This window comes from Miscanthus floridulus, chromosome 1 (assembly GCF_019320115.1).
Source record: "Miscanthus floridulus cultivar M001 chromosome 1, ASM1932011v1, whole genome shotgun sequence".
In the NCBI taxonomy this organism is placed as follows: Eukaryota; Viridiplantae; Streptophyta; class Magnoliopsida; order Poales; family Poaceae; genus Miscanthus; species Miscanthus floridulus.
In genome coordinates this window covers 122,550,392-122,577,689 of record NC_089580.1, presented here as the reverse complement: position 1 = coordinate 122,577,689, position 27,298 = coordinate 122,550,392, and the positions used below count along the sequence as shown (strand labels likewise).

General features: G+C 50.8%; 2 protein-coding genes across 2 annotated transcripts; both read right to left on the bottom strand.

Moving 5' to 3' along the window:
• Positions 1-3,095: 3,095 nt before the first annotated feature.
• Positions 3,096-5,855, bottom strand: LOC136492491 (uncharacterized). Its single transcript, XM_066488492.1, has one exon. The coding sequence runs from the start codon at positions 5,575-5,577 to the stop codon at positions 4,618-4,620; it is 960 nt and encodes a 319-aa protein (XP_066344589.1). The 5' UTR covers positions 5,578-5,855; the 3' UTR covers positions 3,096-4,617.
• A 2,810-nt stretch (positions 5,856-8,665) lies between these two features.
• Positions 8,666-15,054, bottom strand: LOC136539920 (phragmoplastin DRP1E-like). Its single transcript, XM_066531902.1, has 15 exons — positions 14,787-15,054; positions 14,628-14,691; positions 14,429-14,536; positions 13,748-13,849; positions 13,363-13,413; positions 13,209-13,270; positions 12,097-12,187; positions 10,816-10,880; positions 10,532-10,726; positions 10,328-10,447; positions 10,179-10,249; positions 9,856-10,081; positions 9,727-9,777; positions 9,254-9,643; positions 8,666-9,170 (listed from the first exon to the last, which is right to left on the bottom strand). Exons 1-15 carry the CDS (start codon positions 14,919-14,921, stop codon positions 9,042-9,044), a joined length of 1,860 nt encoding a protein of 619 aa, XP_066387999.1. The 5' UTR covers positions 14,922-15,054; the 3' UTR covers positions 8,666-9,041.
• Between the last annotated feature and the right edge of the window lie 12,244 nt (positions 15,055-27,298).

Genomic DNA, 27,298 nt, shown 5'->3' with positions numbered 1-27,298 from the left:
GTTACTACGTGGAAAGGCGGCAATCTGCCACTAATATTCCCTTTGACAAGACGCTCCCACCCATTGCTAGTTTCAGTATTTATATATATAATATAAATAATGTTTTGGCCGGTTTCATTCGTATTTTCGGGGTTGGTGGAGGGAAGCAAGTGTAGATGTCGGATGGAGGAGCTGCTGCTGCATGGCCTGCCCAACTTTATTGTTTTTTTTTTCTTTCCAGCATGCAATCGAGCACCAACCACTACTCGTTGATCTTCACAAACAGGATTTCATTCTGCTTGATCGAAGTTTCTTTGGACGCCTAAAAGATGAGTGTTTTGGCTGTTGTTGGCCCCGCTGCACACTGCATATATAGTTGACTTATCCCTTGCAGCACTAGCTAACATGAGAGCAAACGGCATGACGGATTTTTGCTTTAAGCTCTCGCATTCACCAATGAAATGAAAGCGTTTATATATACGAAGTGCTTTCAGTTCAGATGCTAAAATTCTGGAGAAGAATACGATGAGGAGGGAGGTGCTGACGCAGTGGGTACCAGATTTTCTGTTCAACAAAGCACAATCTCAACTCGGATCATGTACGGGACACAAAAAAATTGAACAGTTTTTTTGAGGAAACAAAAAATTTGAACAGTTTAGCCAGCGCTACTAGCTCGTCCGTCGGATACAATACACGGGAGGCAGGCTGACGAGGCAAAGTGCATGCAGTGCAGTCCCAGGACTACAACTTCCATGCATGTAGACGCCTTTTGTTGCCGGACCTCATGCGGCTACAATCGCCATCAACCACCGCGTGCTCGACGGGCTGCAGCATGCTGTGTAGTCTCCGTCGTCTTCCGAGGTCCGTCCGTCCCCATAAACTTTCCAGAAAGTCCAGTGCCGCTGCAAGTTTGTTTAACACTGGCTGTGTGTGCCTGTGTCTTGTCCGCAACAAGCGGTTGCTTTCGCCGACGTCTAAGAAGAGCTAGCTTTTGGCATGTTTGATCCGGCAAACCGGAGAAAGACGGAAAAAAGCGATGGGAACGCCGAGGTGTGCGCCTGCCGCCTGCCGGAGCGGGCAATTTGAATTGACCGGGTGTTGGTTGGTATTGCTACCATGCCATTTTACCATGCCGTGCATGTAACAAGCTCGAGTCGAGTCGTCTCACTCCCAGCTAGCGTGAGGTTCTTGTGATGTGGGGTCTCCTCGTGTCTCTGCAGTGCGATCCATATTCGGACAGGTGATGTAGGCATCGTTTAGAGAATGGAAGAATCTATACTCCTAATCGACAGGCAGTGAACTGAGCGACGTGCAGCGCCGACTGCCTCCTGCCAAGGAACGTACAGCACGGTCCAGGAACCTGATGCTGTGCGCTGAACCATGACCGGGTGATCCCGACGGCCCTGCTGCCCAGCGGGTCCGATCCGACGCAGACGCCGGTGCCGACGAGCGAGCGAGGTGTCGTCCGGCCAGACGCACGCGAGCACCCTGGTGGAAGTGGAATGTTGCTGCTAGCTCCTTTTTCCCCTTGAGCTAATGCGCGCAGCAGTGTATGTAGCGGATCATCATGCAGTGCCGTCGCCCGCGCCATGTCATGATGCGCGAGCCAGGCGTGCGGCCCTTTCCATCATCCGGTCTCGCATTCCCATGGCGCTGCTAAAATGCTTCCTACTGCCCCTATCCTACTATGCGGCTCTGCCCCAGAAGCAATTTGTCACCGTCGTCCTCCCTGTCCCGCGGAGGCATCGAGCGCTCGGCCACTCGCTCCCTTCGATGCCTGCATGAGCCTTCTGCAGGCGTGCATCACTCTCACTAGATTCGCCGTGGCTGCGAGGCATCATCAATCCCGATCTTTCTCTCTGCGTGAGCGTGGCGAAGCGTACGTACTTGCTTGCCCTTGAGTGCGTGAGACTGGGATGTGACGCTTAATGAGACATGCATGGCGATTCCGCAAATCTCTTGTGTCGTGGACGATCTCTGCTCGTCGGATCAGCAGGCCAACGGGTATCGCCCGTCCAGAGCCGCCATGCCAACCGTTGGTGCCGTAGCACCTGCGGCTCGCGCTTGGGCGTACGGTGTCCGAGTGCCAACCATCATTTAAGTACGTGACGTGTGATTGCGGCTGCCTGAAACCGATGGTCTGCATTGTCAGCGGGCAACAGGCGACGAACGGGCCGACGCGGCTCACTACGTGTCCGTGTTGTCGCGCATGGAGCGAGGCGACCGTAGTCCGTCGCGTCGGGGCCTTGTCGCCACACGGCGGGGTTCTTAATGGTCGGGCGACCCATGACGTGACGCAGCTAGTTAATAAATCCCGCGTCGCGTCTGCCCGCCGTATAGTATACTGTATACTACGTGCTCCTATCCTACACGCATACTGTAGGAGTATGTAACATCCGACGGGTTAGTATTTGGACGATAAGCCCGGTTGGTATTAATTTGGTGTGAGAGAAAAATACTATACCATAACGGATAGCGAACGGGCCGAGGATTATACATTTGCGGCCTCAGAGTCAGAAGAAACCCTGTGCACAGTACTCCGGCCAGACCAGTTCTCGGCTTCTCGCCTTTAATGAATTCCATGAATTCCCCTGTACACCTAGGAGCACATGCTGCCATGGGCAGTAGGCCCTGTTCGTTTGAGCTTGTTTGACTTATAAGTCATAGCTGAAAATACTGTTGGCTGATTTGGTGTGAGAGAAAAATACCGTTCGTTGACTGATAAACCATGACTTATAAGCTAAATACGACCTAAGCGAACAGGCTACGGCCATTACAGTAGTAGCAGGAAGTGCTCCAAATACAGTGCTGACGGAAGAGGAAGGATCCAAGTCCAACAGAGGGAGGCTAGCGACGCAACTGACAACTACCTCCGGCCTCCGGGAGTGAATGGTGAGCGCCAGCAAACACCGCGCCGGCCACAAACAAAACGAACCAATCGCCCGATAAACAGCTCGGCACTCGGCAGCGGACAAAATTGAAGTCGCGGTTCAGAGGTCAGCAGAGCTGATATCCCCAGGTCGCCTTGATTGACATATTCCTCCCAAACGAAACAAAATTTCAAAGCTCACAATTTTCTTACTAATCCACTGTCTTCGTCTAATGTGCTGGCTCGTAGGAGTACAAACCAAGGAAGTGTGCGGCTGCCGTTATAAGCCGGCTTATAAATCATGGTATAATATTTTTCTCTTTCAGAAAATCAACCGTACAAATCAACACAAGCGACTTTACGAACAGCCAAACAGAGCCCAAAGCAGACCCCTCGAATCACCATTGAATTTCTTCCCAAGTTTGTTTTCACTCTCGTGGCGGCTACCTAGGCGCTAAGTGCTACTACTGTATTAACAAACATCATCAATCATCCTTGAGATTAACAAAAAAGAAAAGAAAAAGTTAAATGCACCGTAGGTCCATTAACTTTAAGTGATGTGTCATCTAGGTTTATCAACTTTCAAACTGTATTTTTAGGTCCATTAACTTTTAGTGGTGTGTCATCCAGGTTCATCAACTTTTAAATTACATTTTTAAATCTCTAAACTTTTTAACTGGTTCACCGTAGGCCTATACCCCTTCGTTTAGCGAACAGATCTGACATGGCACACAAAAAAGCAGCCACCATGGCCGATCAACCAAACATAAAATCCAGTCTAATTTACCCAGTACAAGACCGAAGGCCACAGGTATAGGCATGTAGGTCAACTGAGTCAAACAAAACTCGGACTCCACCAGCCCTACTAGGACCAATTGACCCTGAGTCTCTGATTCAGCTAACATGCATGGCACATCCAAACGCAGCCACCAATTTGATTCACGTACGTAGGTGCGCGTAGGCACTAAAAGCTATATGCTAGATAAAAGATCGTGTATCACAACTGGATAGAAAATTAACGCATGGAAATAATAAAATACTACAGCAAGGATACTAATCACGTTGGGAAAAATCCATTGATGATCTTCACCTCTGTAGAATTAGTACTGATGTATCTTGTTGGCTTTATTTTCTTCTTCTTTTCACGCAATAATAAGGCACCTTTATAAAATATCTTTGATGACAGTCCAGCGGTTGTCAATTTCTCCATGTCCACGATATATTTATCTTTAAAAATAATAGTCTCAAATTTAAGACCAGAGGATATTAACGAATTACCAGCTGCTACATTTGAATTATTGCTAGACAAGTCTCCATGAACATCTTGAGGAGCTATGAACTCATCACCTACTCCATGATGGCTGCTTGTTTGATGTGTCATGTCAGATCTATTTGCTAAACGAAAGGATATGGATCTACGAGGAACCAGTTAAAAAGTTTAGGGACTCAAAAATACAATTTAAAAGTTAATGGAACTAGATGACACACCACCAAAAGTTAATGGACCTAAAAATACAGTTTTAAAGTTTATGAAGCATGTTCGTTTGCTCGTAAACGATCGTAAATTTTCAGCCAGGAACAGTGTTTTTCTCTCACACCAAACCAGTCAGCAGTAAATAATCCACGATCGTTTACGGCCTCCCGAACGGGCTGTAAGATGACACGTCACACAAAAAAAAAAGTTAATGGACTTACGCCGTTGTATTTAACTTAAAAAAAAGAGGAACTTCGGTCGGCGCCGACGACGAGGACCGGCCGGCGAGGCCGCGTCATCGGAACCTACCCATATCAGCGAGCTTCCGGGAGGCGTTGCGCCCGAACGACGCGGCGCCTCCGGCCGACGCGTGTCGCCGGTGGCTGTCTCCCATCGTGGAGGTGCCCGGCGGCTGGCACTGGCGCCGGCCGCCGGCGGAGCTGGGCCGGACGAGCGGGCTCAGGCACACGGCGAACCCCGAGATCCCGTCCCCGCTGGTGCCCGCGCCAGCGCCGCCGCCGCCGCCGCCGCCGTGCCGGCGCCGGTGCTGCTGCTGTCTGGCCAGCGACGGCGAGGGGAACCACCAGCTGCTGCTGCTGCCTCCGGGGGACTCAGGCTCCTCGTCCTGCTGCGCCCGTGGCGGCGCCGGGAAGGACGCGGCCGCGGGCAAGTCGGTCGGCCTCCGCTTGCGGCGGATGATCGCCGAGAGCCACGAGGTGGACCGCCGGGGAGGCTCCTTCCTGCCTGCCACTGCTTCCCGTCCGTGCCGCCTGCCGCCGCCGAAGATCGCTGACAGGAAGGACCGCCTCGGCGCGGCCTGCTTCCTCTTGCCGCCGGTCTCCTCCCCGGGCTCGTCGGCGGCGCGAAAGGCGGCCGCGGCCGCTGCGGCCGGTCCGACCTGCGGCGTGCGGAAGAAGAGGAGGTTCGGCTGGTGCTGGTGGTACCCGGACGAGGAGGAGGAGGTCGCATAAGCGCAGGCATCGGAGCGTCGGTGCTGCACGTACGGCGAGACGGAGCGCGGGAACGCCGCCCCGGCCCTTTCCTCGGCGTGGCCGTGCTGGTGCTGGTGCCGCCGCGCGGGCAGGTGTAGTAGGGCCGCCGGGGGCGAGCCGCCACAGCTGCTGCTCCCGCAGCCCCCGTCGCTGCTGGCGTCGGCGGCCTGGGCGCGCTCGGCGGCGAGCGCGAGGAGGCGGTCGCGGAGGCAGGGCGCGCACACGCCCACGGGGTTGGCGTAAGGGTGGAGCTTGCACCTCATCTCCCAGCGCTCATCACGCCGGCCAGCCGCCGCCGCCCGCCGCAGCCACAGCGCCGAGAGGAAGGAGCAGCGGCAGATCGCGAGGCGCAAGAGACTGGAGCAGCGCGGTTCGTTGGTTGGGTTTGGATTTTGGCGTTGCCTTTGTAGCAGCGGCGTTGCAGTTGTACCGCGCTGTGCAGCAGCAGGGCAGCTCGGATTTTCCTTGGCGCTGCGCTTGCGCCTGTCGGCCTGTGCTGTGCCTCTGCGCTGTGGCCTGTGGGAAGACCGGAAGAGTGGTTGGGCTGGGCGATGGCGCCGTAATGGCTGGGATTTATCTTGGGGGAGGGAAGGACGGGGGGGTGGGGACTCGGAACGAAACGGTGTGGAGGGGGTGGGGCCCTGGCGCAGGCTACTCCGCTAGTCTAGTTCAACTCCCGGGTTCATTTTTTTTATTAAAAAAGATAAAGCAAAATAAAACTCGAGTCTTCCTCTCAGAAAAAAGTCTCTGCTCAACAATGCTTACCTGATCTTGTCTAAGCACATTTGTTGCGATTTATATAGAGACCATACATTGAGAATGAACTCAGCAAGGAGTTAGATATAATATAATATAAAAATATATAACCACAGATTTGCAAATGAGAAATTTCCACACTGACAAGAAAAGAATTGGCAATCACTTGACAGATTCCACTTCAAAGTTTAAACAATTATAGTCCATCGAGCGTAATTCACTAATCCAAAACAAGGCTAGCGTACTCTAGGGGGAAATTACACTGTTTTACATGAATTTACCACGTCTAACAACAAAAGCAACCAACCCTAAATATGTGAATGAATGGCATGCTGATTCTAACATTGCTAAACGGGAAACCGTTTAAACGGAGTTATTGCCGGTAGGAGTAGGACGTTCATATGCACGGGATTTATTGCCCCCGTTGTCGCTGACGGACAAATTGAATACGTCGGGGACAGGACACATATATATGCTTGGTGAGGGAAGGAATCAAGGGCGCCGGTTCTTTATCATCTCCACCCGCTTCCCCCTTGCGAGGACGTCCTCTTCCTCTCGCTTGTTTGTTTGGGATCGGACTCATGCCCCTTCAGGCTCAACCGGCAGTAGGGCGTAGAGTGGTGCGTGCACAGTCCTAGCCTCCTAGGTCGATTGGGCTCAAGTCAAACGTCAAAAACATGGTACACAAAAACGCCGGCACACGCCATGAAACAGTGCCGGTACAGTCGTACAGATTTGTTTGCTGGAGAGCGTATGCCCGTCTCTGTTTGATTATTGCTCTGCATTTTCGAATTCTGTGCTCGAGAGAGAGAGACCGACAGGCGTGACAGGGAGAAGCTTCCATCCATTTGGGTCCGTGTTCTGGCCCATGAGTACAGGAACAAGGCTTGTCCAGGTTTGGCGGGAGACAACAACAGCAGCTGACGGGGAGGGAGGAGCAGTTGAATAGTGGAGGAACGGCAGGTGAGGTGACCGGGGAGACGCCAACAGAGCGCCGGCCGCTCCCTCCCCCCGCGCACACGACATGCGAGCAACGACGCCCTCACGCCCGTCTGTCCGTCCGCCGAGGAGGGATGGATCATTGGGGGTGGAGACTGGAGAGGAGCGCGTGGGCGCTGCCCATGCCTGGTATGTGGCGAGCAGCAGCGCCACGGGATTACATGTGCAACAAACTCTAGTTTAAAAGACTTATATTATCTGAATTCACGCACTGACACACACCACACGTACGCTCCTAGTGCACAGGCTAGATTTACAACCTATATCTAGGTATAAGATAACACGGCTGAGAGATATGACGGTTGTGGCACATCCGCGTGAGGTGCTCGGTCATGGGGTGGTCAGCGGCAGAGAAATTATAAGCTCGATGAGGAAGGCCTGCACGAGGAGATTACTCATTACTCGTTCGGTGATCCGGTCCGACCGACCACTCACTAGATGCCTAGACGTGCCTTAATCGACCAACCGCCAAATGAGACAAGAGTATATGTGTGCTACTGCTAAGTACGTAATGGCCAACAACTACCGGCCGGCCTATTCTTCACCTTAAAAGAATACTGCCCCCAGAGATAACTACTGGCATGTTCTAGTATTTATACGCTAGTAAAGTCCAAAGTGCGGCCCTGGATTTTGTTCAGGCATTAGAGTCACGACCGTGACAGATAACATATAAGCAATTAGTAGCGCTTGTTACCACCATCAATCAATATTGGTCGGAAATTTTTGAGCGGCTATTACGCACTGGTACTGTGGATGGGCAGCGATGCCAGTTTGGACCTGTACAAAATGTGGACAGCCGGAACAGCTAATGATCATATCCATGGTGACGGACGTGCTCTAAAAGCCTACAATCCAATTTGGGTGAGGTTTTCAGCAATGAGGAAGACGGATCAAGGCCTGATTAATACTAGGAGCACATTTATTCTGACTGGCAGATCATGGTGACATCAACTTCACCGGAAACACTAGTAGATGACGTGTACGGCTCCTAATGACAATTTCGTGTTCTTAGGACGACCAATCCAGTCTGCTGAAGATGCATGAACTCGTCAAAATCAGGACAGCACGTCATGCGTTTAGCGTTTCTATTCCAGAAGAAGACATGTTCTACGCGGGGGGGAACTCATGGAAGGGCGCACGGCGGGCAAAACCTCCTCTAGAAAGCATGAATCCATGGCCAGCACGCGAGGATTTCCCCGACGAACCAAAAGGGTCAGATCAACGGAGGGCGCAACTGACCAGAAAAGAACGCGCGGACTGATTTGTATGCTGCTGAAAGAATGCGAGCGGGACAAATAAGCATCGCGAAATTGACCAAGGCTTATGCGGGGCTTGACTGACCTGATCCCTGTTTCGGATGGTTCTGCACTGCACGCGTCATCCATCCCGGATGTGGAAAATGTCAGCAATAACGCTAACAAAAGATACTCGTAGATGGCAGACGGGTCTTGCTGGTCCAGCAGGCCGAGAATGTTCAGACGCAATACCAGTATTGTTTATCGAACGGCTCCCAAATAACTTCCTGATTCAATTGCATGGTAATGCTCGCAGCCAACAATGTGGATTTATTCTACAGTGTGATTGACTAGTGGCAAATTGCATAAAATATATTTGTCATTAAAAGTCCGAATTCTGCAGTCTACACGACTACACTTAGTAAAAGATGGAAGAAGAACCTGCATGTGCATCCTACTACTACAGAATCTAGGTATCATGAACAAAATTCATTCTCATTCGTGCATACAAGTTTCCACATGGGTTACGAAGGACTGAGAGATTTGCACCTAATAAGAGTTGGGAGTTGAGACATAGATACAACACAAGCAGTCAAGCACACAACTGATATTAACAGGCTAAGATACGAGACAGGTGATCGGTCTAGTAATACTTGACAACCAATGTGCATAATAGCTGGCTGCTAATTCTGCATTAGTCGAATTACAATGTGTCTAATGGAAGATAAGTGTTACCTTCATCGTGTCCATGACACGGAATCAATCTCGTCCCGAGCAGACTTGTACAGCTCAAGCCTCTTAAAGCATTGCAACCTGCGTTCCATGAGGGCAGGATCCTCATCAAGGAGTACTGCAAGTTGCTTAGCCTGCAAAAACAAAATTTATTTACTGGAAAAAAAATGCTAGGAGGAGGAATGAACAAGCTAGAACACAAAGAAAGGTTACTCACATCTTTCCCACCCACTTGAGTATAGAAATCATTAAGCAGGGACCGCTTAGCTTCGCGGACCTGACAGTGGACAACAGACTTGGGGATAGTATTCTTCAGCGTTTCAGATACCATGCCAATGTATGAGGACACATTAGAAGCAATCCTCCTGAAATGTGCATCAGTGTAACGATCATCTGAAGGAGCAGGAGGGTTTGCAGTCCTGGGATTTCCAGTTCCAGTCTTATCAACTTCCTGTGGGAGCTTGCGGAAGAACTCCACAGTCAAATATGCTGACTCCATATCAACCAGCCGTAGAGTAGTTTTCCTGCCATCTTCACGGAATCTCTCAAGGGCCTTATAGCATGCAGCAGCAAGCTCCGTTTGTAGAGTTGGAAATCGTTTCAACTCCTAAAGATGCAGTAACTTTTGTAACTAATGTACAAGGGAAAAGGGTGTAACTGATACTTTTAACTAAGAAACCAAGGGCCAACCTGAGTCTCCCCAATGGATATCCTCACCAGCTCTTTCAAAACAGAATGCACCTGCAGTGATGTATAAAAGACTCTTCAGTTGATGAAAGAAAGTACTAATACAATCAGCACAGGAAGAAGATTTCTTACAGCATCTACAGAAGCTTCAGCTGGACCTCTAAAATAATTGAGAGCAGATTCAATCAGCCGACGGTACCCTTGCTCAGGAGCAATTAAATGAGGCTGATAACCATCTGCCTGTGATACAACCCGCTTCACATTTTGCACGGAGAGGTGACGATCAAATGGAAGCTTCCGCAGAGCAGAAGGAAGTTGGTTATCAAAGACCCCATAAATTCTATCACCACCAGGTCGTCTACAAATTTTAAATTGCATTTAATATTAAGGACAGCCCAGAACAATAATCAGATTGACAGTAAATCAATTAAGAAAAACATTGATATGAGGTTTACCCTCCATCAAGATGTTCTTTAAATATTTTGTCAAATGCACGGCAAAGCTCCAGGATGAGGTACAATTGAGCCTGCAAAAGAATAGCCATGATGTCCCTATGTCCATTTAACTCCAATGCACTTCAACTCAAAATTTCAGTAAAAATTACCCCAGAATCAGAGGCAATAGGTCTACCAAGGCGATCCATCTCAGATTCAAGCTCATCAATAGTTTTGTTTATCAGAGAGGTTATGCTCGGAATGCGTGATCTGATCGCAGCCTCTAGATGCTGAAAGATTGAAGCAGCACTGCATCATCTACCTTTTTTAGATCACTAACAGCATAAATGAAAGCAATGCAAGATTTCTTGAACCTGTGAAAGAAGTTTAGCAAGATATTCTGAACCCATCCTGCTGGCAAGATGAGAATATTCAGGACTAGAATCAAAGAACTCTTGCTCTTTTCGCCTAGCAATAATCATGTCAACATTCCTGTTGATATCTGCTTGTGAACGGTTCACAATTCCAACCCAGGGATGCTGCAGTCTGTAAGCTCTTCCTTCGAGAACCTAAATGAAAATAAAGAAGGGGAAGTTACAGAGTCCAATGGCAATAAAAACAAATAATTCACACAGAACAAGAGACCACAGAAACGTACGTCAAGTGCATTTGTTCCCTTGTCCATTAGATCAAGCTTTGTCAACACACCAAATGTCCTCTCACCTGAAGAAATTTAAGATGATCCTAAGCCAAGGAATTAACTAGGCGAATCAAAAGGATAGGACTTTGTCAGCATGGAGATTCTCAAATGATAATTAACCTTAATTTTGGAGAAAGAGAAACAGTAATCTAAGTCAAATTACTGACACTTGGAAAAACTCCTGAATCATTCCACTTTACTCTTATGTCAACTTCTTACACCATCCAAAGTTGATCTAGTAGCTGACATGAGTTTACAGCTTCACGTTCTCTTATTTTATTAGTGTTCACAACCATCATGTTTCCTGGCACTTTTTTAGATAATGTAGTTTGTAGTAATCATATCGCACCCTCTGCATCAAAAGATGCACACGGTGACAAATTTATTACCTCATTTTAGAACTTTGCTACATACCATAAAACTAAGATACAGCAAGCCAAGAGTTTGAACACTACTGTGGTGACCTCAACAACAAAATTTTGAATGTTCTGGACTTATAGACATGAAAAGGTGACAGATATACTTCAAATGAGGTTTGTTAGCAAGTGTCTTATTTTTCCATTATACAAATGGTTAGGGAACAGGATAGTTCATTTAGAAACTGGTAGAAGTAACAAGGAAGGGAAGTCTATAATCAGTTAGTACAAAATGCCCCAAATTTGCAGAGTTGGAGTATAGTATGCTTCAACCTGCAACATGCTTGGCACAAATGCTCTTAGGTTCTACCCAACACACTGAAACAAGCAAATGGTCTCTATCCTAAAATGATGTGCATGCAATCATTGTTGGAAATAATCCTGTGTGCTAGGTGCATGCTAGTGTCTAGGTTCATAGCCTTTACTTTAGCTAAATTTCAGCATTGAGTAATAGGAGTAATAGGCTGATTATTTGGGTAATATTCTGCATTAATTAGGAGGCTATCACAGCCACAATTGTAGCTCTCAGCACTGTATAAAGCTATGAGGAAAATCAGAAAAAGCTCAAGTCATTCCAGCCACCAAAACCATTGTGTTCGTGTGTATCTAGTGTGTGAGAGTTCTTGGTGACCTGTTAAGAGGCTATTTGTTCACGACGAGCACATATGATGTGGACAAGTTTTGAAATGATCAAAGAAAAGGTTTTATTAGACATATGTGAAACGAGAATACACAAGTATTCAAACTCACAATCAAAGTAGGTATCATCAGCTAATAAAAGTAATATACCATGGAAAAACAAGTGTGCTATCTTGATTCATACCAGTTGGATCCACATCCCGGGCAAGCTTGATTGCATCTGATGTTGCTATATCTTGATTGGCAGGAGATATAGCCAGTATAAGACAATTCGGCTGCAAAGAAAATACAAAAATTCAAGACACCTTGTTGATGTGATTGAGAATGTAACCGTATGCAATAAGCAAAGTGCCAAAACATAGAGTAGGTATAGGAAGTTAGGAATTGAATTCAAGATAGAACAGGCATAATCAGGCATAATAATTCAGTCCATGCTATAGGAATTCTACCCAGTCTTACACTTAGTAGATCTGCTCGTGAGATCAAGTGTTATAGTTAGATGCTCTTGAATAGACTATACAGAGTATTTCCTCACCATTTTCAACTAAAAACATGGTTTAAAATAGTGGACTACGCCATTTAGCAGCAGCCTCCTCCAAGAGCCATGAAAAGTTATAGCGGATACAGCAAAGCTATTTCATTTAGTGGTTTTATAAAAAAATGGAAATTGTCAATCAATTATGAAAAAAACATGAAACTAACAATATTTCATAAACATAATACTTGAATACATAAAAAATTCTCTAGGATACATGTCCCATGTCTTAACAATCATTCAATCAAAAATATAATATATTCACGGCTATAATCAACATTCATATTCACTCAATTCACAATGAAGAAATAAACTCAACAGTTACTCAATGGCTCATTACAACATTCATTGAGTAAAAAACACAATGAAGAGGCATAGAATTCTATTCATCTACAGCAAAGAGTGGATATTTGACTCAGCTAGCATTAGTGGTGCTAAACAAATTTTGCTGCAAAGACAAATAGCAGTGTTTAGTGGAACCATTTTAAGGTGCAATAGCAAAAGAATTGGCAATATCTTAGAGGTAGGCCCTCTGAAAATGCTCTAGCGCTATTTAGAAACATGAATAATAACAAGGTAAACATCAGTGGCTTTAATTCTATTCTGAAGAAGAAATGAATGTTAACGCTGAAGCATTTTGTATGACCACTAAAGGTGCACTTCTACCAACGATGCAAGTGTTACGCCATTTAATTTAAGAAACAACATGCAAAATATGTCAAGGTCATAGTCAGTTTTAGAGATATGTGCATCATTCATACCTTATCAACATACGAGCGCACCATGCTTTCGATATCCTGAACAATGCTTTCAGGCTGCCCCTCTGAAAGAGACAACATAATCAATGAAATTTCTCCTGAAAAAGGCCCACCTAATACAAGAACGTGAACAAAAACAATAAACACATTTACATACCTACTGCAACTTTTGTTAGACCCGGCAGATCAATCAATGTTAAGTTGACCACTGCAATAATCGATTGAATTGAGTAAATAAATATATACTACAAAGATTCAGGAGCTCAGAGATGCTTTTGCATATAAATCAACTGCTCTACAAACTAGTCAACAAGAAGCGTCCACTAGCATCAATTTCAATTATTAAAACATGACCAGGAAAACAAAAGGAAACAAAAAAACATTGCAACACAGCTTTTGTCAGAAAGAAGAGATATAGTGCTATACACATAGCATTCGACTGAGATTTTTAGATTCAACAACTAAAAGAAATAGCAATAATCTCCATTTTTTTCTTGTTTCTTGAAAAAAGCAGTGGCAGGTTGTGCCCAGGGCTTAGATACCATGTGGAGAGTATATGCTGAGATGAATTGGAACTGGAGATATTTGCTTTGTCTTTCCAGTCAACCTGTCAGTTTCATCTTGGATTTCCTTCCGCACAAGAGCTGCAGAGAACAATAATTGTTGGCATCTGAGATAAGTACTTCAGCCATTTCCATGTACTGAAAAATACCAAATCCACTCTGAGATCAAATGGCAACTGCTTCTTACTAAGTTTGTGCATTCTACTTTTGAATACATGTTGCAAAGCATGATAAATGCACATGATATTTGAACTAGCAGCACAACATGGGAAACACAAAGATGATCATGCCATTTACACAAGTCGAATACTTCTTAGACCCCAATGGCAATGGTAGGTGCAACATAGCAAGTAAGGTAAGAAGTGTCATCCTCATCGAGCAGAAATTTTGAAGAGAACTCAAATAGGAGACAATACAATTGCACACTGGCAGAACCAAATTCGTTAATAACTGAATAATAGTAAGACACAGCTTCTGCTGGCAGAAATATAGTATAAAATTATTAGTTTCAGTAAACAGTGCATCTTGCGACGGTAAACATGGCCAATCAAGCATTCAATTATACTAGCAATCAACTTACCAACAAACCAATTTCATAGCAGCTTAGGCCAAGAATAAGTGAATAACCCTATATCGCTGAAGATGACGAAGGATGCTTACCGAAATCAGTGAAGCGGCGCTTGGGCATGTGCAGGAACTCGGCGTACTCCTGCACGCCGTCCTCCGTCTTGTGCAGCTGCAGTACGAGTGGCCTACGCGTCACGATCCCTTCCAATCCAAACACAAACCAAAAACCATAAAATTTCGAGCCCAAAAAAACATGATTCAGTGAATGAAGAAGGTAAAAATCTCTTCATACCTGACCCTCGAGGCAGGAAGTCTCGCCCCACGATGCTCTCGAGCACCGATGATTTCCCCGAACTCTGTACATGGCCGCCCAATTAAGCGCCTCGTATTTGAACTACGGAACAAAATCCTAGGCGAGCAAGCACCTAGAGGTGACGGAAAGGAGGCGGACCTGACCGCCGACGACGGCGACTGACGGGAGCGCTTCCCAGAGGGCGGCGACATCCCCGCCGCCGTGGTCGCCGAGGACGGTGCAGGCGCGCTGGATGCGGTTCACGAGCACGATCACGTTCTCCATGGTAGCCATCTTCGGGGTTGGAGGAGGAGAAAGCGCTGTGCGGCGACGGAGGGGGGCGGAAGGTTCTAGAAGGCAGCGGAAGGATCGAGGAGCAGAGCGCTCCCCACTGCCTGCCTGTGTCTGAGGTGTGCGAGCCGAGCAGATAGAGGCGTCGCTACTGCAACCCGTAACTGCTTTCCCTTTTTCTATTTCTCTTCCGATTTTGCCCTCGCTCTTTTCCAAGTCGTCGAGCGGGAACTGTCACTGAAGTCGCTTTTCTCCCTCATGCTTTTTTTTTATCTCACTGTTCACGGGGCACGGTTCACAGAGTCGTCCGGGCTCGTTTTTCCGGCTCCTGCGGCTCTGGCTACAGTGCATAAACAGTGACAGAGCTGGAGCACGCAGGAGCGTTGTTAAAGAGGCCCTTAATATTTATTTATTTCAAAAAAAGATTCGTGAGAGAAGGTAAGTAGCAGGTTAGCAGCTGTAGACCATCAATGGTAAAAAACGCAGCTACAAAGGTCCTATATTCATACGGGACAGGGCAGCTAGCGTCTGGATGTCTGGCAGCATTACGCGTTCAGAGGCTGCTCCCATTCAAGCGTAACATCATGTCCATCCCACCCACGTGTAAAGGAGAGCGTCCACCAGACCCATGTCACATGCGACATCCTCAACCTTGCTGCGCCCGCGCCTAGCCACGCTCCTTTCCCCGCAGCACCGCCATCCCCCGCGCGCGCCCTGTCGCCAAGCTCGAATTGCCGCAATGAGATAGAGGAAAGGGAAGGGAAGGAAAGGGAGGGAGGGAGAGGAGAGGGCGAGACGCGCCGCACGAGGTAGGAGCCGAAGTCCTATAGCATGCCGTTGTTCGCGCAGTCACCGGTGCTATTGCAATATGTGCAACACCTGGTCTATTTTTGAAATATACAGATGAAATATTTACAACATACGTTCGAAGACAGATAAAACAATTAAAACACGCGTCTAAAACACTTGTAAAAACACCTGAAAACACTTGAAAAGCCATTACAAAACATATGCAACATCCAATTAAACACACTTGCAACATACGTTTGAAAAAATAGATGAAATCTTTGGAACAGACGCTTGCAACATATGTGTATAGCCATTGCAATATATGCAATATCCTGATCTACTTTTGCAACATCCATATGAAATACTTGCAACATACCTCTGAAATATATGAAACACTTAAAACATACGTGTCGGTGCAGAAAGTGACCAACTAGTAAATATTTATAGTTTTACTGTACGTTGTGATCGGAGGTGGCCTAGCACTCAATGACACAGGATTTATACTGGTTCAAATAACATGCCCTACGTCCAATCGGGGTCGATCGACGACTGTATTCCTGAGCCCAGGTGCTCAAAGTCTGTAGTGGGGGTACAAACAAGAAGGAGGAAGAAGGGGGTGTACAAGAGGTTCAGTCGGCTCTGACCGGAAGGGTCGCGGTCGGAACTGGGTGGTTTTGCGGTTGGGAGTGTTGATGTTGATCTAGTAAGTCTGAGCTTAAAGAAGTCGATCTCTCCTGGTTGGAGGGAGTGCATCCCCTTTTATAGATAAAGGGGATGGCTTTTTACAGGTGAGAGGAAAAGAGTACAGATATTTCTAAGCCTTCCTACCTATGGTGATGAAAAATAGATAATGGTTGAAGCCTCCCAATACTGTCGATGTCGCTGTAGGATGTCAGATGTGTACGGAAGGTCAAGCTATCTTCTTTAGGAAGGATGGACGCCAGTACCTGCAAATACTTCTGGATGCCTGGTGGCATGTGAGGAGCCATGCTATGTTCACTCAGTATGGCAGATCCTAGAGCCCATACCGCAATCGGTGTCCAGAGACACGCGGAGGGGGCTTACCATATGGGAGTTTCTAGCGGCCCCTACAATACTTTGTGTCAGGGTGGCTACAGAGCACTGTTCCGTGTAGGGTATGGTCCCTGGTACAGTGGTTTTAACTTGTGAGCCATGCCTTGCCTTTCTTTGCACATCTTCTGGTTCTTTCCGAGCGGGCGTCCTCGATCGGATGGTTCCCTATTGGAGAATAGCGATGAGCAGGGTTTTCTATGAATCCCGGTCGAAGACACGGGGCCAGAGTTGGAGGCGGTCCTCGGATCGGGCTTTTTGAGTGGAGGCCGTGCGGAGACGGTCGGGGCCTGACGCTAGCGCTCTGATCGGAGAGGCCGTTCGGAGCTAGCCTGAGCCTGAGCTAGCGCTTCGGTCGGAGAGATGGACCGAAGGCGGCCTGGGCCTAAAGCGAGTGCTCCGGTCTGTTGAGTTCAGACTCTTGGGCTGGTCCAGAAGAAGAAAAGGTCGTTCTTCTGGGCCGAGCCTTGGCGTGGAAGCCGATCCTCGAGGGACCCTAGGTTAATAAACCCGACAGGAGCCCCCGAGCCCCCGGGCGATTCAGACATAATCGTTTGGGGGATTTTTGTCTTGCAGCCGGGTGTGCGCGAGCGTACCCGTGGGTGTAGCCCCCGAGCCCCAGGCGATTCGGACCGAATCGGTTGGGGGTGTTGTGTCAGCAGGCGTGCATGTTTTTTAGTTTGAGATGGAATTTTGTTTAACCATGGCGTCATTGTGCAGCCGAGGTGTTTTTAAGCGCGGGGATTAGATTGAGACAGAACTTAATGATCCCAGGGTCGGTGCGTGCCGGGGATCGGACGAGGAAGTTTTTAGTTTTTGAAACAAGCCCTGGCGTCGGTGCGCGTCGTGAATGGAAATAACTTAGTTTCGGATGCAACAGAGTTCGATCTTTGACGTCGGTGCGCGCCGTGGGATCAGGTAAGGTGGAGTCGCAAGTAGACCCAGGCGTCGGTGCTCGCCATGGATCGAAAGAGTTAGTTTTAGTTAGTGAAGCCGTCTGAAGCCATTACGCGAGTTAAGGAGTCGCGGTCCTAGGAGCCGTAACCGGATATCGCCGATCCTGTCGATGCGAGTTAAGGAGTCGTGGACCCAAGCTGTAGCCGGATGTCACCTATCCCATCAACGTGAGTTAAGGAGTCGCGGTCCCAAGCCGTAACCAGATGTCGCCTATCCCGTCGATGCGAGTTAAGGAGTCGCGGTCCCAAGCCGTAGCCAGATGTCGCCTATCCCGTCGACGCGAGTTAAGGAGTCGTGGTCCCAAGTCGTAGCCGGATGTCGTCTATCCCGTCGATGCGAATTCAGAGTCACGGTCCTATAGCGTTTAAACCCCCAAGCCCTGTCGAGCCTTCATGGGGGCTGTGAGTCATTTTTACGCTACCCCATCCGATTCCTCACAACCGGAGGGGCTGAGTTTCATCGCCTGTCCCGATCGCTCGGGCTCAAAGACTAGCTCGGTGAGCTCGCTAACGGGTGTGATCGAGTGGAATCCGGGTTCGTCGTTCATGACGGGGTCGACATAGCCCTCTTATGACATTCCACTACTCCTTTACCTTCAGCCCGGCAGATACCTAGGTCATTCCATAGACCGACCCGGGTGGCCTGATGGCCTCCCCCTCAATGGAGATTCTGTGAGCCCGAGAGGTTCAGGATCGAACGAGAAGGTTGAGATGACCCGGTTTGCCAGACCAGGCGAAGGCCGCACGGTGCTCATCTACGATTTTCTCCCCTGGCTCTGTTTGGTTGCTCATGTCGAATGAGGCAAGCCACCGCTTCGTGGCACAACATGGAGCATTTTGGTGCATTTCGCTGCACGTGCGATGCTTAGTTCCCGAGCCCCTGGGCGGTTCATGCCCTAATCGTCCGGGGGGTTCAGGCGTATGAGATGAATGCGCGTATGGATGTATGAATGATTTGTAATTGAAATAGAGAGGCTTTGATAGTGTTCTACCTTGAAGACTGGAGAGACGGGGTTCGTCGAGCTCCAGTCGGAAACGTCCGTCTGGGACCTGCGCTTGTCAATCATGGGTTAGCCCTCGCGTGAACAGTTTTGTATTTAATGAACGCATGCTTACCTTGATGACCTAAGAGACGAGGTTCGGAGAGCTTTAGTCGGAAATGTCTGACCGGGACCCGAGCTCGTCATTCGAGACGGAGTCGGCATGGCCCGCATGGGGCGTCCCTTCGCTTCCTTCCTGTATCTCAGGTACTTGTCCTGAGTGAATCGATCGACTTAGGAGTCCAGTTGATCTATCCTGGGTGACTCAATCAACTCAGGGAGGTCTGGTTGTCTTTCGGCGGAGTTTTTGCGTGGTGACGCCTGCACGACTAGAGTGACAGAGTTCGAAGAGCTCTAGTCGGAGACGTCCAGCCGGTACCTGCGCTCATCAACCGTGGGTTAGCCCTTGTGTGAACTGTATGTATTAATGAACACATGCTCACCTTGGTGATCTGAGAGACGGGGTTCGAAGAGCTCCAGTCGGAGCCGTCCGACCGGGACCTGTATCTCAGGTGTTTATCCTGAGTGAATCAATCAACTTAGGAGGTCGATTGGTCTCTCTCGGTGGAGACTTCATTGTTGGATCTCTCTAGGTCATGCCTGGGGAGATAGGGAGTCGTCCACGTGTGGTGATGCTTTGGTTTTCGTGCCCGACGTGCGGTAGTGGCTGGTGTGCGGTAGTGGTGGGCCATGTCCTGGTCATGTCCCGTCTGATTAGGAGCTATTTCATCATGCTAGGCATGTCTCGTCGATCAGGGGGTGTCCCATCTACATTAAATGGAGAGAGAGAGAGAGAGAGAGAGAGTTTCTCGCCCCGCCGCTTTGCCTTCCTGATCGACATGCCCTTTCCTAACCGATGCTCCCTTTCCTTTAAGTAGGAGAAGAGAGAGGGTGTTCGCCTCATTCTTTTAGCTGTTCATCGTCTGCCACCGCCACCTTTTCTTTTCCTCCTCGTCGAGAGTGTTCCTGAGAGCTGTGGAGGTTTCTAGAAAAGGAAGGGTGAAAGAGTGAGGGAGAAGAGGAGAATTCACCAGAATGTTGGACTGAAGGTCATCCACCATGAGGGCGTTAGTGCTGGAGGCATTCGTCGTGAAGGGGTTTCTGCCGCCACAGAAGGTGGTGCACTGGAGGGTCCCTGGGAAGGAGTAGTAGTTCCTGCAACCTCGTCCTGATGAGGTGGTGTCTTTCCTTACCTTCCACGAGCATGGGTTAGGATACCCCACGCATTGGTTCCTGCACGGGCTCCTCAACGAGTGGGGTCTAGAACTATAGCACCTCAATTCAATGGGGGCGCTGCACATCACTGGCTTCGTCACCGTCTGCGAGGTCTTTCTTGGGATGGAGCCACATGTGGACCTCTTCTGGCTCTTCTTCTCTAGGAGAGCGATGGTGAACTAGAGTTCGGCCGAGATCGCTCCGGTCAGAGGCTTCACCCTACAGAGGAAGCCATGCACGGGAAGCTCGTATCCCGCATACTCCCCATGTGATTCCAACCGAGGATGGTATGGGGAGTGGTTCTACATTAGGAATCCGGTGGGGGCACCATTTCTAGCGTTTACCAGCGGGAGGACGGTGAAGCAGAAGAGTTGGTCGTGGGGGTGTGCCCACACAGAGAGGCACAAGGTGGAGGTCATCGAGGAGGAGCTCTGGAAGCTTGTAAGGGATGGCCTCGATGGGGTGCGGGTGTTCCACACCTTTTACCACCACCGGGTCGCACCGTTGGCGGAGAGGACACACCCGATGTGGAAGTATGACGGCCGGTCAGACCCTGACCGTGCGTCGCCGGAGGAGCTGTCGGACGATGAGATCTGGAGTCGCATCGGCTGAGTGCTACAACTGAGGCCTAATGAGACAGTGGTGGGAAAACCCATACCGTTTAATGCCTCGATCATGCCCTCGCTGGTATGCTCCCTCGCTTTGCTCGTGCTTTTTCCTCTTCCCCTCTTCTTTTTTGATTTTGGTTCATTCGTTCCATTGGGGCTTGGGAGGTACAAGTCCTGGCCGCACCTTCCTAAGAGGGCGGCGAGCTAGGCCCGACAGGCTGCCCAAAAGGAGGCGGTGGACGCCCGGAAGAAGAAGAAAACCAAAGAGGTTCAGCGAAAGGAAGGGAAGAAGAAGGAGGTCGCCCGGCGCGTGAGGGTCGGGGAACGTGCGAGCGACATCGAGTTGGAACTCACGTCGAATGATCCTACGGATCTAGACGACATGGCCTTCTTCGACGAGGAGGAGAGTCGGGAGGTTGTTACGACCTCGACGATGCGTCGCGACCTCGCGGCGACGTCTGCTGGTGGGGAGCAGGAGGCCACACAGCGCGCGGAGGTTCCTACATCGAAGAAGCATGCGGCTAGCGCGGACACTGTGGGTGAGCGAGCGGCGAAGCGGATGTAGTCACTGCACCCCTCAGTAGTGTTGCCACCTCCACTGTTGCTCGTGGTGGACACGGCTGGATGAGCCGGGCAGTCCGAGGAGCGGCCCGATGAATGTGCGGCGGCGGGACCAGTGCCGACGCTGAACTTGCGGCTGGAGGTGGCCCCGCCTACTGTGAATGTGGCCGAACAGTCCGAGTGGTTCGAGGGGCAGACTAGCGCCCGATCGATGCATGACTCGTAGTCGAGGGACGCCCCGACCGCTGCTCTGGTTGGGGAGCCCCGAGCCGGAGGTCATGGCGATTCACAGGCCAGGCAGGAGCAGGTTGGGTTGGCTCTAACCCCATCCAAAGTGAGGGGGCATGGGTCGTAGTCCGAGAGCGGTCCTCGTCCTATGGGCGCATCGAGGTCGGGGTCGGCCTTCAGAGTTGTGCCGCTCGCCACCCGGTATGTCTTTCTCCATTTTCTTCTAGTTTTTTGATGGTTGAGCTTTTTGTTGGAGTGTGACTGACCCATACCTTCCGTTAGTGGCTTGGGGATGCCGGGTATGAGTATTGCCCCATCGTGCAGGAGACCTAGAAGCCCGTCCTGCAGCGTGTCACGGCGGCAGGACCTTCCGTTCTAGGGATGGTGCCCTCCGACTCGGCTATCGAGGAGGAGGTGACTGTGGCATTGGTGTTAGCGGCAATCTCGGTGCTGATGGTAGTGGTGGCGTTGGAGGTGACTCTCACGGTGGAGGCAAGGGAAACCGAGCTTCCTGCCTTGCCGGGTAGAGGGTCACGCGGCTTGCCCTTACCGTCGGAGCCAAAGGCACCAAGGGAAGATGTGGTCGGGCTAGGGTCGAGACGCCCAGCGGCAGCCTAGGTCGACGAGGTGGTGGACATCCCGTCTGATGATGAGGCGGATGTCCCGATGGTGCCATCACAGTAGCCCGTTGGTGATGTCATGGTAGGGCCGTTGGTGCCGTCGTAGAGGCTGGCGGTGGTCCAATCGATGGCTGGGACCTCTGGCGGGTCGGTGGTGTCACCGCGGGACTTGGCGGTGGCTCGGTTGGAGGCTGGGCCCTCCAACAAGGTGCCAGAGGGTGACCTAGAGTGGCCCTGCCCTGAGCATCCAATGAGCGCGCGGTTCGTCCTTCAGGACTCCTAGGAGCGTCAGCTCTAGGATATCTTCGGGGGGCAAGGGCACGTCGTGGTATCAGAACTCATCAAGCTGACCACGCAGCTTGAAAGCGCCTAGAAGCGGGCTTTGTTTGCCTGGTAGTTGGTTGAGGGTGACATGCAGCTTGCGGCTGAGGTGAGTTTCTGGTACTTGTCCTTTTCCCCTTGAATCTCCTTGTCGGTTGTTTTTAGCGTGCTTACCTTTCATAGGAGATAAGGAAGACGTCGTCCCGCAAGTCCCACTTCCTCCAATCAAAGTACGCCCGAATGGTTGAGCTCGAGTGTCGGGCAGAGTCCGCTTGCCGTGAGTCTTGGGACCGGGCAGCCACGGTGCGGGTGGAGGGGCAGCGTGCGGAGGAGCGGTCGACTACGGCCGAGCAAGGGCTCGAGGAGGCAAGGGCCCGCCAGGCTGAGACTGAGGCAGAGTTGTGGGTGTCCCTAGCGAACACCGAGGTGGCGCTTTAGGAGGCCTTGGTGGCCCTTGATCCAGAGCGCGCCGCCTTGGAGTCAGAGGAGAAGGCCCTAGAGGTGGAGCGGAGGGCCTGGTCGGAGGCGGATCGAGAGGTGGTCATGCTCTGGGGTCGGGTTATGGAGATGGAGGACATGAGTGCTTAGCTGCATAAGCAGGTGGCCCAGCTGCGCGAGCAGGTGGCTCGGCAAGCGAAGGATCTCTCCACCCTTGAGGCTTCTCACATCGGTATGTCACCTTTTTGTTTTTTGTTGTGTTGGCTTTTCCCTCAGCCTATTTCTAAGCTCGTTGCTCTTCTCACAGAGCTGGGTGGAAAAGTGGAGGTGCTGGAGCAGGACCTGGAGACGACCAAGGCGATGCTTGGGCGGCGTACGGAGGAGCTGGCCAAGTCCCGTGAGGAGCGTCGTGCTCTTGAGGGGGATCTCGACAAGATCCACAACATTGCACAGCACGTCGTTTCGGAGATCTTTGGATCAGCGCCGAGCACCAGCGCACCCATCGTCCAGCTGGTGGAGGTCCCAGGGGAGGTCTAGGATCTCATTAGATCCGGGCTATTCTACGGAGCGTCGAGAGTGCTAACCGCGGTGGGGACGCACCATCCATACCTAGACTTCACCACCATATGTAGTGGATACGCTGAAGGCATGAGCATGGCGAATATCCAGTCGATCGGGGAGCGCTTGCTGCCACACGTGCGGTCAGTGGCAGATCAAGTCTCCGCCGAGTGGGTGATGGACGTTTGTCATGAAGACCTAGCCAAAAGCGCATGTGGAGAGGATGCTGCAGAGCTCTCGGATGGCGAGGAGCCTGGGTCGGAGGTGAATGTCGCCCCGATTTTGGTCGAGCCGGATGCCATGCCGTCGGGAAGTGAGCAGCCTGCGCCTTCGTCGGTTGCACCATCGTCGGATGTCGTCGGGTCGGCCTAGTAGCATGTAAAGATATAATAGTAGTTAGTAAATGTAGGAAGTTTTAAGTTCATGGGAAAGCCCCCGTGTAAGACATTTCGTGGTGTGTTTTAATGACTGCAATCGATTTTTTGCTTTTGTAATAGAGTTACTCCGTTTGGGGAAGCTTGTTCCCTTTCATTCCTTAGTTCTCCCTTGGCATAATTTTATTTTAAATTTCTTTCTATCTCGTACCTACCTGTTTGTTCCGTGGGCTGCAACTTTACAAGCCTAGGGTATGGCCCGCGAGGCTCGGTCGGTCATAGCAGTAGGAAAAGGCGGGGTGTGATCAGTCGGAATGTTCTAAAGCAAAGTTACGTAAGGTAAAACAAAGGAACGAACTACCCTTTTACTCAGGTAGGAAGGAGTCTCTTTATACAAAAGCAAAAGAGTACTTAAGGTAAAAAACAACAAAGGGGTAGTAGAGTCCCCCTGGTGGAGCCCCCGAGCGCTCCGAGCCGAACAGTGTTTGGGTCGAGGTGCTCTTGTAGGAGCGTTCACTAAGTAAGGTAAGACTGAAACTTAGGAAAAGAAGAAAAGACATAGTTGTTCCAATGTCCACGGAGAGGGCATCGTCGTCATCGTCGTCCTTCAGTTGGTGCTTCCCTGTCTTCTTCCTCCTTTGGCCTGTCAGCCTACCTCAGCAGGCGCCTAAGGAGCTAGCAGTCCTTGTAGAGATGGTTGACGGGATAGTCGTGGTTGATGCACAGGCTCTCCATGAGCTCGTGAAAGTGGCCCGGAGGGTCTTGCTAGGGCTGAGTGCCCGCGTAATCTGCCGTGGCAGCCAACGCGGAGTTAGTCGGTCGGCGGTGATCCTTTCTGTTCTTCCTTCCCCTCTGTGTGGAGGGGCCCTCGTCTTGATCCTGGCGCTTGGCCTTACCTTTGTCGCGGCCCTTGTTGAAGCGCAGCAGAAAAGGCGCTTGCTAGGGGTGTTGGACAAAGGTCCATGGTTCTAGGTTGTTAGGGCTGGGACTCCGATCGACGCTGCGTGCGTCTTGGTTTGGTCCGAGCCGCGCGTAGATGGGCGGTCGGCACGGGGCGATCGTCAAATCAAGACGAGGAGCGGTTGCGGCTTCTTATGCCGCAATCGGTGGTTGTGGCGATGACAGGGTGTAGTGCCCCGTCTGTTGTGTCCCTATTCCCCGGACGGGGAGCAAAGTCATGGGTCGGCGTCGCGATACGGAGCACTCCGCTTGTTGAATGGTGGTGGTCTCCAACAGCGCTCGGAGGTTCTGATGGATTGCCCGTCCGTGAGGGTCGTTCGGCTCGGGTAGGTCACGCAGGAGCATTGCCACGGCGGCACCGTTCTGACTAGCCCGAGCAAACTATGGGGGGTTGGTCTCTTGAACTAGGGCGTTGCGCTAGGGCTGACGGGCATGACCCCGAGCGCCGCTCGCCGGTCTATGCGCATAGGGCGTAGTATGGTGCGCCGAGCGCGTTGGTGCAGTTGGTGGCTGATGCGGCCATTGTCGTCGTAGATCCTCCTCGTGTTCACATGTGAGCTTGGGGGTCCCCGTGTGGGGGCCCAGCGAGGCATGGGTCCGGAAGGACTCCATCACCCCTAGCAGCTGTTCCGGGGCGTCTGCTACAGCGTACTCCTAGGACCGACGGTGGCTAGGCGCCACGTCGCCGATGTTGGAGCCGTCACTCCCGACGTTGTCGTCCATGATGTCGAGGAAACAGGTAGGAGCATAGCTCGCCATCCCCACAAACTCAGACATGAGGGGGTGCGGTGCCAGCACCTTTTGGAGTCCCCGGGCGTATGCGTCCGTGAAAGACACAAGGCCATAGGGGAAATGGCCGTATGGCGGAGCGGGGTTTGAGTAGAGAGTTTGCTCGGAATGAAGCGCAGATGCCGCGCCGTCGAAGTCGCGCGTCCCAGAGTCGATGGAGGATGTTCCTCCGAAGGGTGCCGGGTCACGAGCCTCCTCACAAAGGTAAAGTACGCCAGCCGGTTGGCGACGAAGTCTAGGCTCCCAAAGCGGAAGACCTAGAATGGCTCGAAGATGGGTGGAACATGCATCCCGACGGGCGAGACTGCGGGGAACTCCAGCGAGCCGAAGCGAATCGTATCGCTCGAGCCTGCCACGACGGGGGTGGCGGAAAAATGGGCCATCCAATGATCAAGAGTGTTGAACGTACAATGTCTTCCCCACGGACGGCGCCAACTGTCGGTGCAGAAAATGACCAACTAGTAAATATTTGTAGTTTTGCTGTACGTTGTGATCGGAGGTGGCCTAGCACTCAATGACACTGGATTTATACTGGTTCAGGCAATGTGTCCTACGTCCAGTCGGGGTCTGTCGGCGACTTTATTCCTAAGCCTAGGTGCTCAAAGTCTGTAGTGGGGGTACAAACGAGAAGGAGAAAGAAGGGGGTGTACGAGAGGTTCGGTCAGCTCCGACTGAAAGGGTCACGGTCGGAACTGGGTGATTTTGCGGTTGGGAGTGTTGATGTCGATCTAGTGAGTCTGGGCTTGAAGAAGTTGATCTCTCCTGGTTGGAGGGAGCGCATCCCCTTTTATAGATGAAGGGGATGGCTTTTTACAGGTGAGAGAGAGAGAGAGAGTATAGATATTTCTAAGCCTTGCTGCCTACGGTGATAAAAACTAGATAATGGTTGAAGCCTCCCAATACTGTCGATGTCGCTGTAGGATGTTAGATGTGTATGGAAGGTCGAGCTATCTTCTTCAGGAAGGATGGACGCCGGTACCTGCAAATACTTCTGGATGCCTGGTGGCATATGAGGAGCCACGCTATGTTCACTCAGTATGGCAGATCCTGGAGTCCATACCACAATCGGTGTCCAGAGACACGCGGAGGGGGCTTACCATATATGAGTTTCTAGCGGCCCCTATAATACTTTGTGCCAGGGTGGCTACAGAGCACTGTTCCATGCAGGGTATGGTCCCTGGTACAGTGGTTTTGACTTGTGAGCCATGCCTTGCCTTTCTTCGCACGTCTTCTGGTTCTTTCCTAGCGGGCGTCCCCGGTCGGATGGTTCCCAGTTGGAGAATAGCGATGAGCAGGGTTTTCTATGAATCCCGGTCGGAGACACGGGGTCGGAGTCCGAGGCGGTCCTCGGATCGGGCTTTCCGAGTGGAGGCCGTGCGGGGGCGGTTGGGGCCTGACACTAGCGCTCCGATCGGAGAGGCCATTCGAAGCTGGCCTGAGCCTGAGCTAGCGCTCGGGTCGGAGAGATGGACCGAAGGCGGCCTAGGCCTGAAGCGAGTGCTCCGGTCTGTTGAGTTCAGACTCTTGGGCCTGTCCAGAAGAAGAAAAGGCCGTTCTTCTGGGCCGAGCCTTGGCGTGGAAGCCGGTCTCCGAGGGACCCTAGGTTAATGAACCCGACAATACGCTTGCACCATGCGCTTTTAGCAAAACCCTGATAGGCGGAGTACTCCACAGCGGGATCCAGCTGTTCAGTCGTGGCGGAGAAGGAAGATGGCAGTGAGGGGGCGACTATGCGAGCGACGACTGCCATCTAAGCCAGCCTAGGCGTGGCGCGGCACGGCTGGCCCGACGCACAACCGTAGCACGCGTAGCCACCCTGACGGCTACCCGATCGGGGGCACAGCCGGAACGA